At 43.1% G+C, this 20,068-nt stretch overlaps 1 protein-coding gene across 1 annotated transcript; it reads left to right on the top strand.

Annotated features, from left to right (window-relative positions):
• The first annotated feature begins 7,277 nt into the window (after positions 1 to 7,277).
• On the top strand, positions 7,278 to 19,693 carry echdc2 (enoyl CoA hydratase domain containing 2). Its single transcript, XM_050054312.1, has 11 exons — positions 7,278 to 7,630; positions 9,342 to 9,409; positions 9,490 to 9,577; positions 9,671 to 9,757; positions 9,847 to 9,939; positions 13,627 to 13,683; positions 13,790 to 13,852; positions 13,969 to 14,093; positions 14,894 to 14,944; positions 15,022 to 15,069; positions 18,225 to 19,693. Exons 1-11 carry the CDS (start codon positions 7,390 to 7,392, stop codon positions 18,300 to 18,302), a joined length of 999 nt encoding a protein of 332 aa, XP_049910269.1. The 5' UTR covers positions 7,278 to 7,389; the 3' UTR covers positions 18,303 to 19,693.
• Positions 19,694 to 20,068: the final 375 nt, after the last annotated feature.

The following is a 20,068-nucleotide window of genomic DNA, read 5'->3' as shown; positions in this document are numbered from 1 at the left end:
ACTTTCATGGATAGAATTTCTAGGCGCAGCCGAGTGGTGGAGGGTGTCAGGTTCGGTGATGGGAGGATCTCGTCCCTGCTTTTTGTGGATGACGTAGTTCTCCTAGCTCCATCGAACAGTGACCTCCAGCTCTTGCTGGGACGGTTCGCAGCCAAGTGTGAAGCGGCTGGGATGAGAATCAGCACCTCCAAGTCTGAGGCAGGCCATGGTCCTCAGCCGGAAAAGGGTGGATTGTCCACTCCAGGTCGGGGGGGAGGTCCTGCCTCAGGTGGAGGAGTTTAAGTATCTCGGGATCTTGTTCACAAGTGAGGGTAGGATGGAGCGGGAGATTGACAGGCGGATTGGGGCGGCGTCAGCAGTGATGCAGGCGCTTGACCGGTCCGTCGTGGTGAAGAGGGAGCTTAGCCAGAAAGCGAAGCTCTCGATTTACCGGTCGATCTACGTCCCAACCCTCACCTATGGTCACGAGGTCTGGGTAGTGACCGAAAGAACGAGATTGCGAGATCTGATGGAAATGTCCCCAGTTCCCCAGTGAAGTTCTTACAGATCCTCCTCGGGGGATGTGAAGGTCTGTACCAAACTATAACGGCAACCCATGAAATAGTTGTTGAGATATTTCAGTGTGGACCAAAAAAAGGTGGATGAGACGTTGCCTCCCGCATAATCAAGATTGAATTGTCATGACAGCTAAATTTGGACAGAGGGAACAGATAATTTGTCAATTGTGAAAATATTATGGCTTTGATACTGACAGCCTTTCGCTCAGCGTCCATATCAGAGCTGCTGTGGTCAGGCATGGGTATCTATCTCCAGTGTGATGCATCATCATTGAAGGAGAGTACGGAGCAGCCTGGAGGAAAATGAGCCCATTTGATCAGTGTCGCTTTCTGTCGGCCTGTCTGCTCCCTCTGGCACGGGTCTGCTGTCTAAATGGCCCTGCTGGATCGTGTTCGCAGGTAAAGCCTGGCGATCAGAATCATTAATGTAACTTTCCTCCCTGACTGCTCTGAACGGTGTCAGCTTCCAGAGGTGCTTGTGTTTACCCATGTGCACGTACATGTGTGTGTATGTAAGTGGTGTGTGACATATGCTATTTAGAGGTCTCGTGTTGTGTTGTCATGTGTGTGTAGTACATGTGTATGTGTCAAACTTGTCTGCGTGGATGTTCCCTGCCTTTGTGACACTGTACTTGTGTGTGTGTGTGTGTGTGTGTGTGTGTGTGTAGAGAGTATGGGCCACATCTTTATTTTTTAATAAGGGTGCATGCAGTGTCGCCTGTCAACTGCCAGACAGCCGGTCTGATCTGATCGGCAGCCTGAGGGGAGGGCCACCTGTGCCATCAGAGGTGTCACTCACCTTTGCTTCACACCCGTCACGTCACATCTTTTAGCTTCTCTGTGGAGGCGTCCCTGGACTAAATAATGACAGCTAAAAGTTTTTCATAAGAGTTTTCTTTGTCCCTTTCTCTTCCTCTCTGTGTAGCTATAACTCCTCTTTCCCTTTCCCTCCTCGCTGTGGCTCAGTATGGTCGTAACTCTTCTCCCATCTTGCGCCGCTATCTTTCAGGCAATAAGTCCGAGGATCTTTTTTTCCAGCACAACTCCATCATTCTAATGTAATTGAACCGAGAGTACGATCCTCTATCAGTCACCCTGACAGCCTCTATACTGGATGGTGTGTTTGTGTGTGGGTGTGTGCTCTGTGGATGGAGAAGATTAAACATAAAAACACAGCACGTGGATTTTACATTTTTATTTATTGCCTGTAATGCCTCAGTATTGCCAGTTATCAAGAAAACGAATCTGAAAATTGGTCAAATGCAGGAGGATACAGTTTCCTTTGGGAAGTGTTGTGCGTGGAGAATTTACTACATAGCTTCATGTGTTCGTCCATCTCTTAATACTTTACGACTTTCCTATCCTGTCTGTGCTCTCAGCTTTAAAGAGACAGTTCACTGCAAAATGTATAATACATATTTTTCCTGTCACCTGTAGTGCTGTTTATCAGTCTTGATTGTTTTGTTGTGAGTTGCAGAGTGTTGGAGATATCGACTGTAGAGACGTCTGCCTTCTCTTGAATATCATATATATTTTCTGATGTGGATGAATACACATTTGGAGTTTCTTTGAATATTTACAGCAGCAAGACATGTATGTGAAAATAGCTACACGATTCATGTTCATTGTGATGAAGGAACATGCAGCTAGTGCCCCAGCGTGTTTTCTAGAGATGCTAGCAGCATGCCTAGGGATGGTAATGTCAGTCGGCCGTCTGTCAGTCCACCACTTATAACCGCACAGACATATCTCAACAAGTACTGGAGGAATTGCCATGAACAGCCCGGTCAACAGAAGAAAATGTCGGCATTGTACATTTCTACAAACCACAAATATGTTACATTTGCATATTTCATACATATCAGTGTTTCTAAATGTGTGTCGTATATAAGCTGAGTTTGTCATTGGGAGATGGGGCGGACAGTGGATGGCAGGACACATTGGACATAGGGGGTGTCTGTCGAACTGCAGACAACCATTTGAGACCAACAAATGACAAAACCATTGTGTTTTCAGGCGCTTTTTAGCCAACGAACGTGGGTGGGTTTTTTAGCGACCTGGTGCTGTGTTTCCATCAGGGATAGTGCCACACAAAGCGGTTGTTTTTTATCAAGGTATCGCTGCTTTTCCTGCTGGGATTGTGCCACCAATTAAGAAGTGGGTATTCAAAGCCAGTCATAAGCTTGTGTTTTTTGTGCCTCAACCTAACCACATATTAACCACAGCATTGTTGGAAAGTAAAGAAATGTAAAGTTTCAGGCACAGTATGAGATCGCTGCTTGTTCTCGCGAGATTTCGGCCGCGCTTTGGAAAGCAGAGCTAAATGGTAAACAAACATGGCAGCACACCGGTAAGGTAAGACAACACGTTTACATGTCGTTTTCTATATGTTCTCTGACATTTATCCTAACGATATGAGGCGGTCTTTGTGGAAAAAAAGCTTGTTTAGTGGACTAACTTTGCACTTGAAGGTTGCCCGTTCACTTACGTTTTAACAGGTCTGACGCTACTATGCGCCCCGGCTGTATCTAGGCTAACGGCTAACATGCTAACTATTATTTTTATGTCACTAGTCACTTGAAACAAATTTAGGACGATAGGAGACAGGTTGAAATAAACCGAAATTTCCCTTTAAGGGGATTTGTTGAGGAACAGATAAACATCAGCAAGTGTCACTAAGTCCTCATCTTCATTTTGATGGGATGTTCTACTGGGGCGCTGATGGCTGCTGGTTCTGCAGTATCAGCAGAGCGTATTAATCCACTGCTTCTGCGCACTTTGGTGGAGTTAATGTGTACACATAATGGCAGCCCCTCTAGTCTTGCCCCTTCAGACACACTCACAAACAAATTTGCATCACCTCAAACAAACATCTTCTCTCATATCCTTTATCTCCATCTCTACTCCTCCCACTGCAAACACACACACACACACACAAACACAAACACATGGGAACAAACATGACAGTGTTGCACAACTGTTGTTTTCTTCTATGGTTTTGTAAGTAAATTAGCTAAAAACAGCGTGGCCTGAGGGATGTGCTTTTTTAAGTCTATGCTCAGACTGAAGACAGAGAACTATGTGTGTTAGTATTACAGTATATCTGTGTGATAAAACATCAGACACAAAGGTCAAACACACTGTACATGCCCTGAGCAGATCACTGTGCTGTCTCGCTCTTGACAGACAGCTTCAGTAACAGGACGCCATTCACCCCCTCTGACTCATGCCCGGCCTCGTGCCCCATCACCAGGCCCAAACTCAGCCCTGGGCTTTGATGAGGCTGCGGCTGGAGGGCTGTCTGCGGCTCCCGTCAGAGGCAGGAGGAGAGGAAGAGGAGGGAACGGAGCTATTTGGAAAATGATAGACTGTAGTATGTCACTGACACTGTGGGCTGGTGATGAAGGAAACTGCCAGTAGAGGCCAAAAGAGAAATGGCATGAGTGGTGACTGCACTGGTAAGCAAAGGGAGCAGAGAGCAACAGGACAGAGTGAATACTCCTCCAATACCCTCTGATACCAGGCTGACCCCTGCAGGATAGGAGGGGAAATGCTGCCTGGTTGGCATCAGTTTACGTGTGCCATGCCCAGGCTGTTTGTTGGCAGAGCTGGGTGTGAATCTGTCCAGCTGAAGCCAGGAAATGATGCTATAGGGCAAACTGAAACACGCTGGACAAAAACAGCTTTCCTCCTTTGATTAATGGCGACCACAGTGTGTCTCAGAGTCCGTGCTCCTGTTGTGACGTTTGCCCAACCTGCATGTCTCGTCCGGGGACAGACTGTCTGTGTCCGTCACAGTCCATCAGGCTCAGTTTCTGTCACTCACACTCCAACGTCACACTCAAACGTCATCCACCATCAGATTTCCATCTCAAGGCACGTACACATGAGAAGAGGAATACACGCCTGCCAGACATCAAATCTAAGCAGCCTCCAAGGCAGAACGATTGATATCCATCAGGTGACATTTAACTCCACTGCAACAGAATCTGCAGTCGAATGCAAATCTGAATGATCTCTCTGTCACGCTTAAAGGTCCAGTGTGCAGGATTTTGGGGGGTGTATTGGCAGAAATGAAATATAATATAAAAAGTTTGTTTTCTTCAGTGTATAATCACCTGAAAATAAAAATCACTGTGTTTTCTTTACCTTAGAATGAGACATTTATAGCTACATAGGGAGCGGGTTCTTGAAGTGGGTTGAGTCTGCCATGTTTCTACAGTAGCTCAAAACAGACAAACCAAACACTGCTCTAGATAGGGCCAGTTGCATCAACCACTGTAGATAGTAGCCCCTCCATGACGAGCAGCTTTGGAAAAACACTTTTTTTTAACGTGAAACTGCTTTATTCAGTGTTTTTATCGGTTAAATCACCAGATCATTTGTTTTGGAGAGGAAGAGACCTCTGCAGATAATTCAGCTCCAGGTAAAAACCTTCTGACCATATTGATCTTAAGTTATCAGCGAAAAAAGGTGAGCACAGATAAGCAGGTGCTGGGTCAATGGCTCATCGGCGACAAGCCAAATAGTGTCAGAAAAACATGTATTTTTAACATGAAACTGCTTTATTCTGTGTAAAAATTGCCAGATCTGTTTATTTTGGAAAGGGAACAGCAACATAGTCTCACTCTGAAGTCGTTGAAATCCGGTGCTTCGGCAGTGATTTGCAGTGTCAGACACCGGCGATAAAAGCCCCCCTCTAACGTCAGCATGATATGTGGCTGGTCACCCTTATAGTTTAATGGTGCCTGGCGGCATCAGAGGGAATTGCGGTGGGACAGGAATGAAAATTAAGGCGGCGAAAGTCCAAGTAGGGTGGACGGGGCGGGACGGGACACAAATGTGTCCATCAAACACTGACTTTCACCCAGGAGAGTGGTGTTCACGCCCTGTAAAATTATAAAGCCAAACCCTGTTCTTTTTTCCTAAACCCAACCATGTGCGTTAATTGTTGAGGGAAAAAAAACATTAATTCATTGTGTTGTACCAACGTAGTGCTTTTATTTTGAAAGAAACTGTAGTCCTTTTTAGATAGGAGTTGTGCAAATTTGCAGGAAAGCCCAAGAAGCCCAGTCTTCTTTCAGCATTGGCAGTATAAAAACAAAATCAGGGAGTGCAGCAAAATGCCGCCTACCTACNTATCAGCTGTTTCCTGTTTATCCACCACCAGTGGGTCGCACGGGCGGCGTCATCAACAGCTCCTCCTACAAGTCCTCAACAGCCCCTCCCATTGCGGAAGGCCGCCTCGGTCTGTTTAAATCGAAAAGGTTCTGCCAATATGTCTACCCTACGAGGCGGAAAATTGGGCACCTCGGATCAACTCGCCAATCCGGCTCTGTGTGTAAAAGGGGCTTGTATGTAAATGTTGCACTACCTTTGATGACAGCAGCATATTTTGAAAGAAGACAATGCATGTAACAGGCAGAAATTGACACCAATGCACTCAGTGTACCTTGCACGTTGTCTCTGGACGTGGAAAGTCCATGACCAAACCGTCAATATGTTACGAGGTCAGAGTGAGAAAGTGTTGGGAGGAGACCTCTGTGGATAATTTGGCTCCCAGTAAAAACCTCTGAATGTCTTGATCTTAAATTATCAGAGAGAAACACTGATTTATAATGTGAGGTGTTTTTACTGGTTTTAATCATCTGGTCTGTTTGATTTGGAGAGAAGGAGACATCTGTGGATAATCCAGGCCCCAATAAAAACCTCCTGGTAAATAAACACTGTGGGATGACTAACCAGAAGTTCACACTTAGCACATGGGATCAAACCTCACCACTAGATGCCACTAAATCCCACACACTAGACCTTTAATATTCTCCTTTCTTTTAGTTTTATCCGGTGTGTCTTTGGTCAGAGGTCGGATCTACATGTAAAGATGTGTGTGATTAGTGTGTTTCTATCCAGTTATGGTTATAGTTTCAGTTTCTCTTTGCCCACTTAACCCCACTCACTGTCCTGACCCGACACCCTGCAGCACACAGACGCCTACACTCCACACTTTGGATAAATTTACATCTCAGTTACAAATTAATATGATTCACTGCCCACAGTCACTTGCATCATTGTCCATTAGAAAGAGTAAACAAAGCCAGACAGCAATAAAAATGTGCTCGCTGTGGCGGAAGGGAAGTAACCTGATCGATGTAATGTAATCGGACGCACATGAATGCTAAAATAACTTTGTGATATTTCATAAACCGTCAATTTTTATTACGGTGTCTGGACCACATGCACATTGGATATGCACAGACACACACACACACTGCCGAGGCCTGGCTCTCTGTGCTCAGACTGTTGTGCCATCAGAGCCACTGTCTGACTGTGTAATTGCATAACCTGTAAAGACCTGCTCAATAATGCATGGTCAGACTAGACATGGGCAGCCTGACGGAAAACGTTACCTCAACAACCCGCTTTGTCTGGCCAAAGACTGGACACTCCAGAGACAGGACACAAGGCTGGAGGACAGTGTGTGTGTGTGTGTGTGTGTGTGTGTGTGTGTGTGTGTGTGTGTGTGTGTGTGTGTGGATTGAGGAAGTAAAAACAAACTTTCACAACTGAATTTTCATTTTGAGTGTTGCTGAGTGAAACAGTGACTCGGTAACAGGAAGTGGGAAAATACCAGAGTTACTCATTACTCATAAATGATAAACAGACCATACTTCAGGTCTGTGGTGCATTGTGGGAATCTGTGTGATATCACAGCTGATCTGAAAGTATAAGGTCAGGAGCAGCCAAGTCCCTCCTCTCACAGGAAGAAACCTGCTACAAACTTCCTGCAACTCTCCCGTACAACCTTCCTGCTCCTGAGAGCTCAACCACAAGCATGACGACTCTCCTCCGCAGGCTGGCAGGGCCCAGGTGCTCACCGACGCGGTGGCTGGGACTGATTCTGCGGGAAACGCACGGCCGACCTTCCGCTCTGGTCCCCCGCGACGGATCGCGACCGCTGGCCGGAGGCAGTCGCCCTCTGACGGCGCACAGTGGCGCACAGAGCCGCGGGCAGCACACACAGGCGGCAGATCCCGTGGAGGTGGATTTGAAGCGGTTAGAGGGGGAAGACGATGGTGAGGACACACTAACATGTAACTCAACATTGTTCCAGTTCACACTGACAAACTGGCCACCCTGTAAACACACACATTCACTGTTTGACAGCCATCATGTGATGCTACAGTAAAGCCTGTTGGTCCTATGGGCTGCAGCTGCACAAATATAAGACCTGCTCACTTGCTAAAGAAAGAAGGCTGTGTTCCCACAAGTGCTGGTATTTATGTAAAATTATTAAAATGGGATCTTGTATTGGGAGCTTGTTAAATTCGTGCAGGGAGTCGAGCAGCCTAACGTAAGGAGACTCTGTTATTTTATTACCACAAACAAATAAAATATTCGGGTTCAAAAAATTTAAAATAAAAAAATAAATAAATAAAATTGAATTAAAACGAAATAAAATAAAGATTAAATAAAAATCATATAGTAAAACTTTAAAAGGTAATACACCTCACAACAGAGTCCCATTCTTCAGTCGAGGCCTGCTGGTGCTTCATTACCAAGACATGCATGCAGCATGATGCATTTATCAGTGTCCACAGAGAGTGAGCTTACATGAAGTGGAAATCTAAATGTTTATTTATTCATTGTCTTTCTGAGCTAAAAAAAATCAGTACGAAATATTTTATGGAAATCCTAAATATGTAAATAAATACATGAAACTTCAGATAGAAATAAGAAAACTGATGCAAAATGATCTAATAATTCTGAATTAATGTCTTTTTTTAAAAACTTCATTATTAATCAGTCTTTTCTTGATTAATCTACCGACTGTCTTCTCAATTATTTGAGTAACTGTCAGAAAATAGAGGGAAAAATACAAAAAAATAAAGCAATTTCCTAGACCCCAAATATTTTCCAAAACCCAAAGATATTCTGTCTGTAAATGAAACACAAGGGAAGTCTAATTCTCTTTAACTGATTAGGAAAATTGCTAGACATTTTTTTCTGTCAATTGATTAATGTACCAATGGTTAGGTGAGGAGCTCGGACATCCGGAGGGAGCTTGGAGTAAAATGTACCAGTGGTTTTATTTATTTCATCACTATTAAATATATACTCTGCAGGATTTCCCTAAAAAACAAAATATAGACTCATACAGAAGTGATCCCTCTCAATAATTACTTCTGACCTACTAGAAGTGTGTGGCGGTGTATATTTCTGCAGACACTCTGCCTGTATTTTTTAATTTTCTTCGTATTTTCGGTGTTAGGGACGTTTACGAGTGTGTACCCCCACAGTGCGCAGGTGAGACTGGGTAGCACCCAGGTGTCAAACCACAAGCAGCAGACATCTAAGACACACAGCACAGAGAGAACACAAATGTAGTGAGGTGAGCGTTTTTTTTTACGAACAGTAAGCGACAAATCTGCATACTATGCCTTTAAGTTAAAATAACATCTTCCGAAGTCTTGACGCAGATGGGTTTGCCTTGTAGAGGACATATATAGGAAATGGCACTGTTTTTGAAATAACAATATCCTTTTTTTATCATTTATCTTTGAACACAGGTGGCAATCTGAATCACTTGGAAGGGCCTGCTTTCTCTATAGGCTCCTCCACCCCAGGGGCCCCAGTGAAACTGCCCTGCCTACACTGTCTATATTTACGCCCCTGCCTCTAGTTATTTATTGACAGGAATCAATAGTCGATAAACCCACAGTTTTGATAGTTGAAAATAGTCAGTTAATTGCTGCCCTCTCTCTTCTGTTTTTCTCTCATTCCCAGGGATAGTGGAGGTGTTGATGTGCCGACACAAAGCCAGAAACGCTCTGGGCCATGTGTTTGTGTCACAGGTGAGCAGACCTCTACATCAGCACACACACACACACACACACACACACACTGACTGAGACACCGTGTCCCGTGTGTGCAGATGAAGGAGCTGGTGTCCACTCTGTCCAGTGACTCAGCGGTGCATGTAGTTATCTTCAGGAGTTTAGTGCCAGGTGTTTTCTGTGCAGGTAAGCGTTGTCTGGACCATCTGACACCTGCCAGGCCTCCGGGTCTGTGATCAAAGCCTGTGTTTACGATGTGTGATGCGCACGTCATGATAGGTGCAGATCTGAAGGAGAGGGCTCTGATGAACGACGCTGAGTCTGATCTGTTTGTTCACGGCCTGCGATCCCTCATGAGTCAGATAGGTAAGGACGAGAACATGTGAGAGAATAAAAGTGTGCAGTGTGTTAATGCATTCATAAACTCTCCTCTGTTCGTTGTAATGCTCTGGCAGCATCGTTGCCCATGCCGACCATTGCAGCGATAGACGGCGTTGCTCTGGGAGGCGGGCTGGAGTTGGCCTTGGCCTGTGATCTCCGCACTGCTGGTGAGTGACCTCTGAACCTTTGCGTTTTAACTCTGAGTCTGCATGATGCTCCAGTATATTTAATATTCCTCTTCCCTTCCTTCAGGTGATGTTAATGGTGTATGAAAGGGGATGTCATGTTCTCTTCACAGCTGTCACCAGTCCAGTCATATCACATCAGTGGTCGAGTCTCAGCAGGATGGTGGGAGATAGTAGCTTCCACTTAGGGCTGTTTTTCTAGACTGACAACTCCTTCATACCATCAGTGCAGATCTCAGCGGCTGTTCTCAATCTGCTGTTTTTCAAGTAATTTTCAGTTCAACTGGAATAAAAATCTTTCACAGCTCACAGACATGTGCGACCTGTTACAGGGGGTTGCTGGTTGGTGTTACTTTTGCTATAAAGCAGGTGTGCCCATACGTCCTGTTCACCTCATGATGGCAGGACTATCATACAGTTTGTCGACATGCACAAGTAGGAACTACACAAGCAGAACTTCTGTGTGTTCATAAAAAGACAAGAAAACTAATGGTTACTCAACAGCGGACATTTCCTGCTAGGTAGCAGACGTGACCACAGCAAATCAGCGCAAAATCGAAAGCAAGGGCTGCTGCTTTCATGAGCAGTGGAAACTTTTTCACTGAAAGATGAAATGGTTGCATTTGTTTTTTTAGTTTTATTTAGTTTGTAAAGGACAATATGCACTCACATTACCCATTCATAAGAATAAAAGATGTGTGCACCAGATTTAGCAGAGAAGCTAATTTCCATCTGTAGTCCTTAAAAACACATTAAAACAATCAACACAATAAGACAAACAGAGCTAAAGTGCACCATGATCAACAAAGACAAACAACATAATGCACAGTCAACCGTAGCAGGTTCACAAAATACAAGGTGCAGTAAGGTGCCAAAACCTACAACCAGAGCAAAGTGCTTGTAGGACAATACAAAGTGCGAGATTCATCAACATATAAAAACCCATTACCTACTCACAATATGAAATAAACAGTTATTATTATTATTGATAATTGTGCAGGCATCTAAGGTTCACTAAACAAGAGTATTACCTCAGCGACCATAAAGTAAACCATCAGTTAATGCGACAGTAAGAAAATACATGGAGTCCATAGAGAAATTAAAATTCTAAATACCAACGATGGTAATTTATGCGATACAGAAAAGTTACAGGGACAGTACTATACAGCAGTAATGGTACAACAAGACATCCGATTACAGAAATAAAATGAAGTTTACTCAAGATGTCTGCACATTAGATATACCTCATGTTTGCCCAGTTAGAAATCATGTCACCACTCAAGTTAATGCTGACAAGACTGAGTAGATAGGAGCCATTTTTTAGCTTCAAGACAAAAGCGATTATAACCAGGGATGTTTTATAAGTTGGCAGGAAGCCAATGTATTGCCAATGCCTTGATAGCCTTGTAAGAAAAGCCGGTCTTATTTGTATGTGATTTTTTTCAAAAATAACCCATCAGATGTGAGAACCAGCTGGACCCCAGGAACTTTGACATCATAGAAGCTCAATATTTGTCCATTCAACAGGTTTTTTCAGTGTTAGGTTTTAGTCCGTTTTTAAAAATGTCATTATTAATTGATCTTTTGTTGATTCATCTACTGACTGTTTACTCAGTTATTTTTTTAATCATCAGAAAATGCTCAAGTCAATTTCCTAGGACCCCAAATGTTTTCCAAATCTGTCGGTGAAATTAAAACACAGGGGAAGTCTAATTAAACAGACGGTAAACAAGCAAACTAACAGCAGACATTTCCTGCTAGGCAGCAGACATGACCACAGCAAATCAGTGTGAAGTAGAGTGTCGCTGCTTTTCCCTGAGAGATGAAACAGATGTGTTTGTCTCATTTGTATTTGATTTATTTAAGGTCAAGGACAGAAGCTTCTATCTTGGTCTGTTCGGCAATATATTATATAATTATTATATTAAATTATATATAATAAATATTGTCAATAATCAATGTTTTAATTTATTATTGGTGATTGCAGTATCTCTCTTTACCTGATGGATTGGACATTTTTATTACAGTGTATAAGCTCTTTTTTTTAATTCACAAGTTTTACAAGGTCAGGTAAAATTCTATGTTTTATATCTGTTGTTAGAGTTGTTTGCAAGAATTAAGTTTATATGTCTTTGCATAAACTTTGACAGGCTCAGAGAAAATACTGTCGCTGTCATTAATTATTCTAGAAATTTTCTTAACAAAACTGTCAAACATTTGCTGTTTTAAATTCTCATTGTTGGATCTGGTGCTTATAAATGTGTATAAATGTGTATCTTTGGATTTTGGACAATTTGTCCAACAAAACATTAACACCTCAGTCTGTGTTGAATATAATGGGCATTCTTCACTATTTTCTGCTGTTTTATAGACAAACAATAATTGGTTAATATAAAAACATAATCAAACTTTTTGTGCCCAAGACACACCAAAGGGCGAGCCACAATCTCAAGGCACACCAACCTGTGCACAGTAACCTCTGTCACGTGTGTTATCACTCTATCATGACATAAACGTGTGTTTTTATTTAGTGATATTGAGTAACAATTGACGAGCATGAAATATTTCTCAACAAAATGATTCGAAAATTAATTTTAAACATTTTAAAATTACATCAAAGCACCAATAACACATCACTTTAAACAGGAAATAATGTGAGATATGTGATGTGTTTTTTTTTAGATTAAATTAAATTAAATTAAATTAAATTACAATTTTAGCTACAGTTTGCCTCTCTATTGGGAAATGGCTGCAGACAACATAATGATTCAGTCAATTTAAAACTCATTTATAACTTTTTATGAAGGTTCAGTTTATTAATGAAGTAATAATGTGTGGTTATCACAAAGTCAGACGGCACACCTGGAGTGGCATCACAGCACACTGTTTGAGAACCACTGGATCAACTGATAATGGAAATAGTTGCTAATTATTAAAGAGATAAATCTCAAAACTCAATTTTGGAGATTTTGCCCTTGTTTAAATAAATCTGTGTTTATCTATAGACTGTGTAAATAGTCACCTTAACAAGCAGCAGCAGTCAGCCATTACTAACTCAGGCTTCATTTTGAGGAGAAGTGTATAAAATGATGCACAGAATATTCAGGCCATGGAAAGTCTTAAGAGTTAATATTTCACTGTGTGTCATCATCACATGCTGCGTCCTTCACAAGAAACTTAAACAGGCCTGTGCAGAATACACTGTCTGTGACACAGACTGTGGAGGAAGATGATTTTAAATATCTAAGTGAAGACACTTCAGAAAACATGAAAGGTAAAAACTGGATGTTAAGGGGTTAAACATTTGGAAATCCACAGCGGTCAAGCTGAAAACAAGCCTGTTGTTGCTCCTGTTCACCCAGTATTAATGATCTGCTGATGAGCTGGGGACTGATGATAGCTGCTGAGGCAGGACACATCTGCCCAGCTGTTCACGCAGCTGAATCTACATGTGATTGGTTAAATTGGTCGTGGCAGCTCGGTGATTGGCTGAGCGCTGACGAGCTAGGTGAGCAGGTGTTTGCGTGTGCTGCTCTGACAGAGGCATCAGTCAGACTTTACGCCCTCCACAGCTTAATGGCACTCAGCAGCACAGACCTTCAACTGTCCTCTGTTTGTGTGTGTGTGTGTGTGTGTGTGTGTGTGTGCGTGTGTACGTGTGTGTTTCAGCCTGTTCTGCACAGATGGGTCTGATCGAGACGACACGAGGGCTGCTCCCAGGGGCGGGTAAGACGAACTGGGGTCACAGAAATGACCTTGCAAAGTACTGAGTGTGTTCGTGGAGAGACAAAGCAGCTGTGAGATGTTGACCTTGAAGTGGTTTGTCCTGCAGGGGGCAGTCAGCGGCTGCCGCGGATGGTCGGCATCACTCTGGCCAAAGAGCTCATCTTCACAGGTGGTGTTACAGAAACGCTGACATGTTGCTGTAGGTGCAGGATGTTTATCGTTCAGCGAGGGTTTCGTGTATCACACTCTGTCTGTCTGTCTGTCTGTCTGTCTGTCTGTCATCAGGTAAGCGTGTGGGAGGGCAGACAGCTCTGGAGATGGGGCTCGTAAACAGAGCTGTAGAACAGAACCAGACAGGAGACGCTGCCCACAGAGAGGCACTCAGCCTGGCCAGAGAGATACGGCCCCAGGTCAGAAAACAGACACACTTTTTCACTCTGCTCCAGCTCAGATACTGATGCATCCCTCCTCCTCCTCCTCCTCCTCCTCCTCCTCCTCCTCCTCCTCCTACCTCCCTGATCACCTCTCTGTGTTTTCAACCACCCATCTCCTCTGCCTCTCTTTATTCTGCTTTTCTCTTTTCCTGGTGCTTTCTTCCCACCTTCCCCTCCCTCTTCCCTCTCTCCAGGCCTCTGTCGCTCCATATTTCTTTCACTCCAGTTCAGATGCCCACAGTTGGCGGGGCCAGAGTGGCAGTCAAGTGGAGAAATGGACCACAAATAGCACTACATGCTCTCAGACACACACACACACACACACACACACACACACACACACACACACACACACACATTAACCGACACGTGCTTGTTACAGAAAAATGAATGAAACGAATGGGTCAAGCTCCAAAAACACTCCATCCTACATTTCCCATAATGCAACTCATCTGTGTCCTTTAACCCTCCCTGCCTTGTGAACATCCACATCTTTAAAATGCTTTCTGTAATAAATGTGTCTCGAAGCCCAGGCTGAGATAACTCTAATGACATCGCCATGACATCATCAGGGTTATTTTCTCAGTCTCAGATACATTATAATTAAATGTTGAACCATTCTTTATGCATAAAGGTGTTTTTCAGCTTTGAATATGTTTTCAGTTTGTCACGTCTTGTTTGGTCATTCCTCTGTTCTTCGCGTCAGACATATTGAACCTCCATGTGCTGTGTTTTATTAATACCATCAGCATCTACCTCTCATGTCTGTTCCTCAGGCTCCGATCGCTGTGCGGATGGCGAAAGAGGCAATGAACAGAGGCGTTGAGGTACACGGTGATTCATACATTTTATTATTATTTCTTTTACATCAGTGATAGTGGTGACTGAAGTCTGTCTCTTCCAGGTTGACATGACAACGGCAATGGCAATAGAGAGGATGTGTTATGCTCGGGTAAGACTTCCAGTGCTTGGAGAAGATTTGTTTTTTCCTTTAAAGGTTTCATTCGATAACTTATGAAAATGTTTTTGTCGTATTTGCTGAAACTGTCACTATACCCACACAGAAGTACATGTGACATAGTCATAGTCCTCTTGTGCACTCCACGTGCACTGTCACTGCACAGCAACAAGGTTCTGGGCTTGAACATGCTGGTCGGAGTTTGCATGTTCTCCCTGTGTCAGCGTGGGTTTCCTCCAGGTGCTCCAGCTTCCTCCCACAGTCCAAAGACATGCAGGTTAATTGGTGACTCTAAATTGTCCGTAGGTGTGAATGTGAGTGTGAATGGTTGTCTGTCTCTGTGTGTCAGTCCTGTGATAGTCTGGTGACCTGTACCAGGATAAGTGGTTATGGAAAATGAATGTTCCTCCTCTTCGTGTTGCTTCTAATGGTATTCGCTAAGATCTACCGTGTCTGTTGGAAAACAGCGGATCAGAGCCGAGGAGTCTCTACCTCAGCTGTCAATCATGTCAGTCACTGCTCGTGATTTGTGGTCAAACTAGGCAGCGCTGATCAAAAGTGAATAAAGATTATGATACTCAACTCAACGCTCAACTGTCACCATGGCAGTGTTGAAAATGACTCGATGACACGAGGTCAGTTCGTATCCTTTTGCGGGTATTTTATTGTAGACACAGCTTACAACTTCACACACCGCAACAATGAGACAGCCCTCCAGAACAGTTCACCAAACATTCTTATACACTCCTCCATAGACAGACATCATACCTAATTTTCCATGTATGTGTGTGTGAATTGTTTTGGGACATTCTGCTTATATTATCCTGCCCCATTGAAGGTTGTCCGATCTAAGTACATATTCTGCTTCTAACCTGACTTTAAAGGGATAGTGCACCCCAAAATGAAAATTCAGCCATTATCTACTCACCCATATGCCGACGTGAAGTTTTAGAGTCCTCACATCACTTGCAGAGATCCAAGGGGAGAGGAGGTAGCAACACAACTCCACCTAATGGAGGCTGACGGCGCCCCAGATTGAAACATCTAAAAACACATAATTGAAACCACAAAATATCTCCATACTGCTCGTCCGTAGTGATCCAAGTGTCCTGAAGCCCCGACATAAAAAGTTGTTTGGAAAAACGTCATTTGAACTCTGTTTTTAGCCTCATTGTAGCCTGTAGCTCTGACTGCCTCTCTGGGCACTGCATTCACGTAAGCGCAAGCGTGCACACGTGAGCTGGGCCTCCCTCGGCATGTGGGTGAGTAGATAATGGCTGAATTTTCATTTTTGGCTGCACTATCCCTTTAACTGTCTCACAGTCCTGAGCGTTTTCGCCACCACGGCAGTCGGGTCAAAAACATACAAATGAGACAAAATCATTTGAGGTGAGAAATAGGCAGTAACAGAATCTTGATTCATATTTGATCAGTGCTGCTTGGTTTGACTGCAGTTCACAAGCAGTGATTAACATGATTGACAGCTGCATTAAAGACTCCTCGACTCTGATTGGTTGTTTTCGCTCAGACACTGTAAGGCCATCAGAGACACTGTGAGGAGGAAGATCTGATTATCTGTCTCGTGCTGCTGTGTGGATACAGGGACAGTTTCAGCAAATATGACAAAAAGCTGTGTTTATAAAGTTACAAACTGCAGCCTGAACTTGTAAATGTTGATCACACATTGTCATAGCTACAGAATAATGATGCCATCTGCGTTTAGATTGGTCGACTGTAAGCCTCGCTTGACTTGATTTAAAGCACAAAGGAAGTTTGTTAACCACATAGACTAGGGCTGCCCCCCCGACTTAGTCTGGGGCCGTTTAGGTAAGGAACCGGAACGAGGGCGAGAGAGACAGGATCCGGAATTCGATGGATGCGCCTTTCCATCAAAATAAAAGCACCAAGCTAATAAAAATGCAGTGAAACTTTTTAATTTAAAGAATATAATTTACAAGAAAAGCCCCAAGCCATTAAGTTAACCTTTTTCTTTTGTTGTAAATCGATGGTGCGCCAGAATTTAAAGTTTTACTTTGGTGAATTCCGGATCTGCTTTCTAGACCGGAACCAGAATCCAGACAAAATTCAGAGTGAATGGAAACCAGGCTCTTCCCCGTACATGAAGAGCCTGGTGACGTGAGGCTAGCTCCGACTAAGAATTTTCCTCGTCCACCAACAGTCGCCATTAAGGTCCATCAGTGGACTAGTCTCCTGCATGTTTCTGATATGAATGCATCAGTGGACTAGTCTCCTGCATGTTTCTGATATGAATGTGATGATTAAATGATATATTTTGGTGGTTTGAGTTGAAGGTGTGAGAAAGAATAGTATCAAAACCGTACTAATGAACCTTCATTAATATAGGCCTATATTTTATCTACAAGTGCACGTCACACACTGAGCGAGCCGCCTGTTAATGACGCTGTGGGCTAATGGGCATGTAGCTACTTCCATGTTTCAGATGATACGTCATGTTTGTAGTCGACCAATGAAGATGAGTTTACATATCACCTTGGGTTCGTCCTTCACCTTCTCAAAATGATCCCACACTTTGGATTTCCTGCCCGACATGTTATTAACTAGCCTGTGGAATAACCGCAGGTACCAGCCCTGGAAATTAACCTGACTCCTGTCTGACTGCTGAGCGTGGACACTTCCTGTGTCTGTCCTTTCAAATTAAAGTCCCACAAGGGCCAGTCGTATAGGTTTGGATTTATTTTGAAAAGAGGCAGCTCCTGATAGAGTTTCACTTTTTTTTTTCTGCGACTGAGTGACCAATGAAATTTTCCGACTAATGACCTTTCTGGTCGATAAATGTTTGGTCGACTATCAGGGGGCAATCCTATCGAAACGTGTGACACCACCAATTGGTTTGTGGACATTTGTTTTGAAGCCTTGAGTTTGGCAGTAGTTGCTAGGCTCCGAGGAAAACAGATATTGATCCAAAAAAGTGCCAACAATATTACCACTTGGAGACACTGGGGGAAAAAGGTTGTCATGTCAATGTTTTAAAAATACTTACTATAACTTTGCTCAGTTGTTGAGTCAAGACACAGATGATTCCATGATTTGTTTTCGACTGGAGGCTGTCTCCAGTCAGATCATCTGTTCACTGCCGTCCTGCTGTAACCCTTCCCCTCTGCTTTCAGGTCATCCCCACACGGGACAGACAGGAGGGAATGGCTGCCTTCATAGAGAAGAGAGCCCCGCGGTACACTGGGGAATAAACTCTTTTGAGCTATTGAATTTCTCTCTCTCTCACACAGACGCACACCGCTCTCCATATCCTCATGTCTGACAGACAATTAACACCCATTGATTGTGTGTTTGCATCCCAGCCAGTGTCGATACATTAGTGAAGGTCAGCGTGAGCGTGCTGCCGTGATGACTGTTTGCTTTTGTGACATTCAGGATGAGACTTGCAGAGGAGATTGTTATTTTAACAAACAAATGACAGGAAAAAGTATGTTTTTATATTCATTCCATACTTGTGAATTTCTTCTCTGGAATAAAAAGGTGACACAAGCATCATCTCCAGTTTATGGGAATGTACATTCTTTATTTCCAAACTTGAAAATGTGACTCTCGGCAGCGACATGGCACAGTCATGGCAGACATACAGTAGCTTGACTTTTTGTTTCTACCATCTGAATTGTGAGAAATTAAACTGGCCGTGTTCCAGGGAGATGTTCAGAGGCTCGAATAAACAATCCAAAACATCAGGAGCGAGAACAGATTCTGTGTAATCTGCTGCTCTTTGCCCTCCTCGAAACTGAAGAGATCAGCTCAGGACATGTGCATAATTAGCAAGCTTGTACAACAGCTGATTTACAGAAAACAATAAGGCTGAAATTCACTGAGCAAATAAGGTGATGGATTTGCTTGTTTTAGAGTACTTTTTTTATACTCGCCTGATATATTCTCTTTATTCCGTTAACATACAAGTCTGCTGAAGCCAAAATCCACTGTGCCTCAGAACTGTTGTATCAGGGGTCTGACAGCAGTTCATATAAGCAGCATTAGCTTTGACTGCAGAGAGAAAGACGCTGGGGCCTTAATGAGAACCAAGACTGCTGATGAAAAAGGAGAATGTGGGCATCGAGGTCAGCTCCTACAGAAAGTGGCTTCTGCAGAATACCTAGTAAAACACCCTCCTGGTCCTGATACTAACGTCACATGTCCAGTCATTTCAGAGCAGAAATATACTCTGAAATATTTCCAATAACACCCCCACTCTCTTCAGGTAAACTGTGTTTCTTCTCTGTGTTTCCTTTGTTCTTATCATAATTCTCAGATAAACAAACAACGCAACATTCTAGGCTTGGGCGGTATCTATATTTTCATACCTTCCTGACATTTTACTGGGTCATACGGTATATGATGGTATTTGTGTAAAACAAACAAACAAAAACAAAAAGTAAAAGCTGAGATCCTGGTGACAGGAGTCATTGTAGCATGTCTATCAGTCTAGCTTACAATGCTGCGTTTCTGAAGTCCGGGTAAATCAAAAGAGGACACTGATCTGCCCGAAAATACCTCGTTCAACAACCTAGTTCTTCTCAGTCTGCAACAGAATAGTAGTTTTTTTATTTATTTTTTCAACAACAACAAAACTCAAGTTGTCGCACAAAAAATCCTGGACAACAGTTTAACAGTCTAACTCCACGATTTAGTCCCATATAGATCCCAATCTTTTCAGGTTTTCAACAAGTGTTCTCTAACATGTATGTGTTTAAATCTTAGGTTTTACTTTACCCTGACTCCTTGCTAGGCTAATTTATACACTGTAAAATGCCATAGGCTTGTGCTAATAATGTTAGCATGTTGTATTTGTGGGGAAAATGTGTCCAGATAAAGACAAGTGTTTGTGAATGCTGCAAGTTATAGTGAAGCTGATTTGTGTTTGAAACTGTCTCTATTAAGCCATGTTTAATGTGTGTTTAATGTGTGTTTAATGTGTTTTGAATCAACTAAACTTTACTGCACTTCACAG

This window comes from Epinephelus moara, chromosome 10 (assembly GCF_006386435.1).
Source record: "Epinephelus moara isolate mb chromosome 10, YSFRI_EMoa_1.0, whole genome shotgun sequence".
Lineage (NCBI taxonomy): Eukaryota > Metazoa > Chordata > Actinopteri > Perciformes > Serranidae > Epinephelus > Epinephelus moara.
Note: the sequence above shows the minus strand (reverse complement) of the source record. Positions and strands in the feature narration are given on the sequence as shown.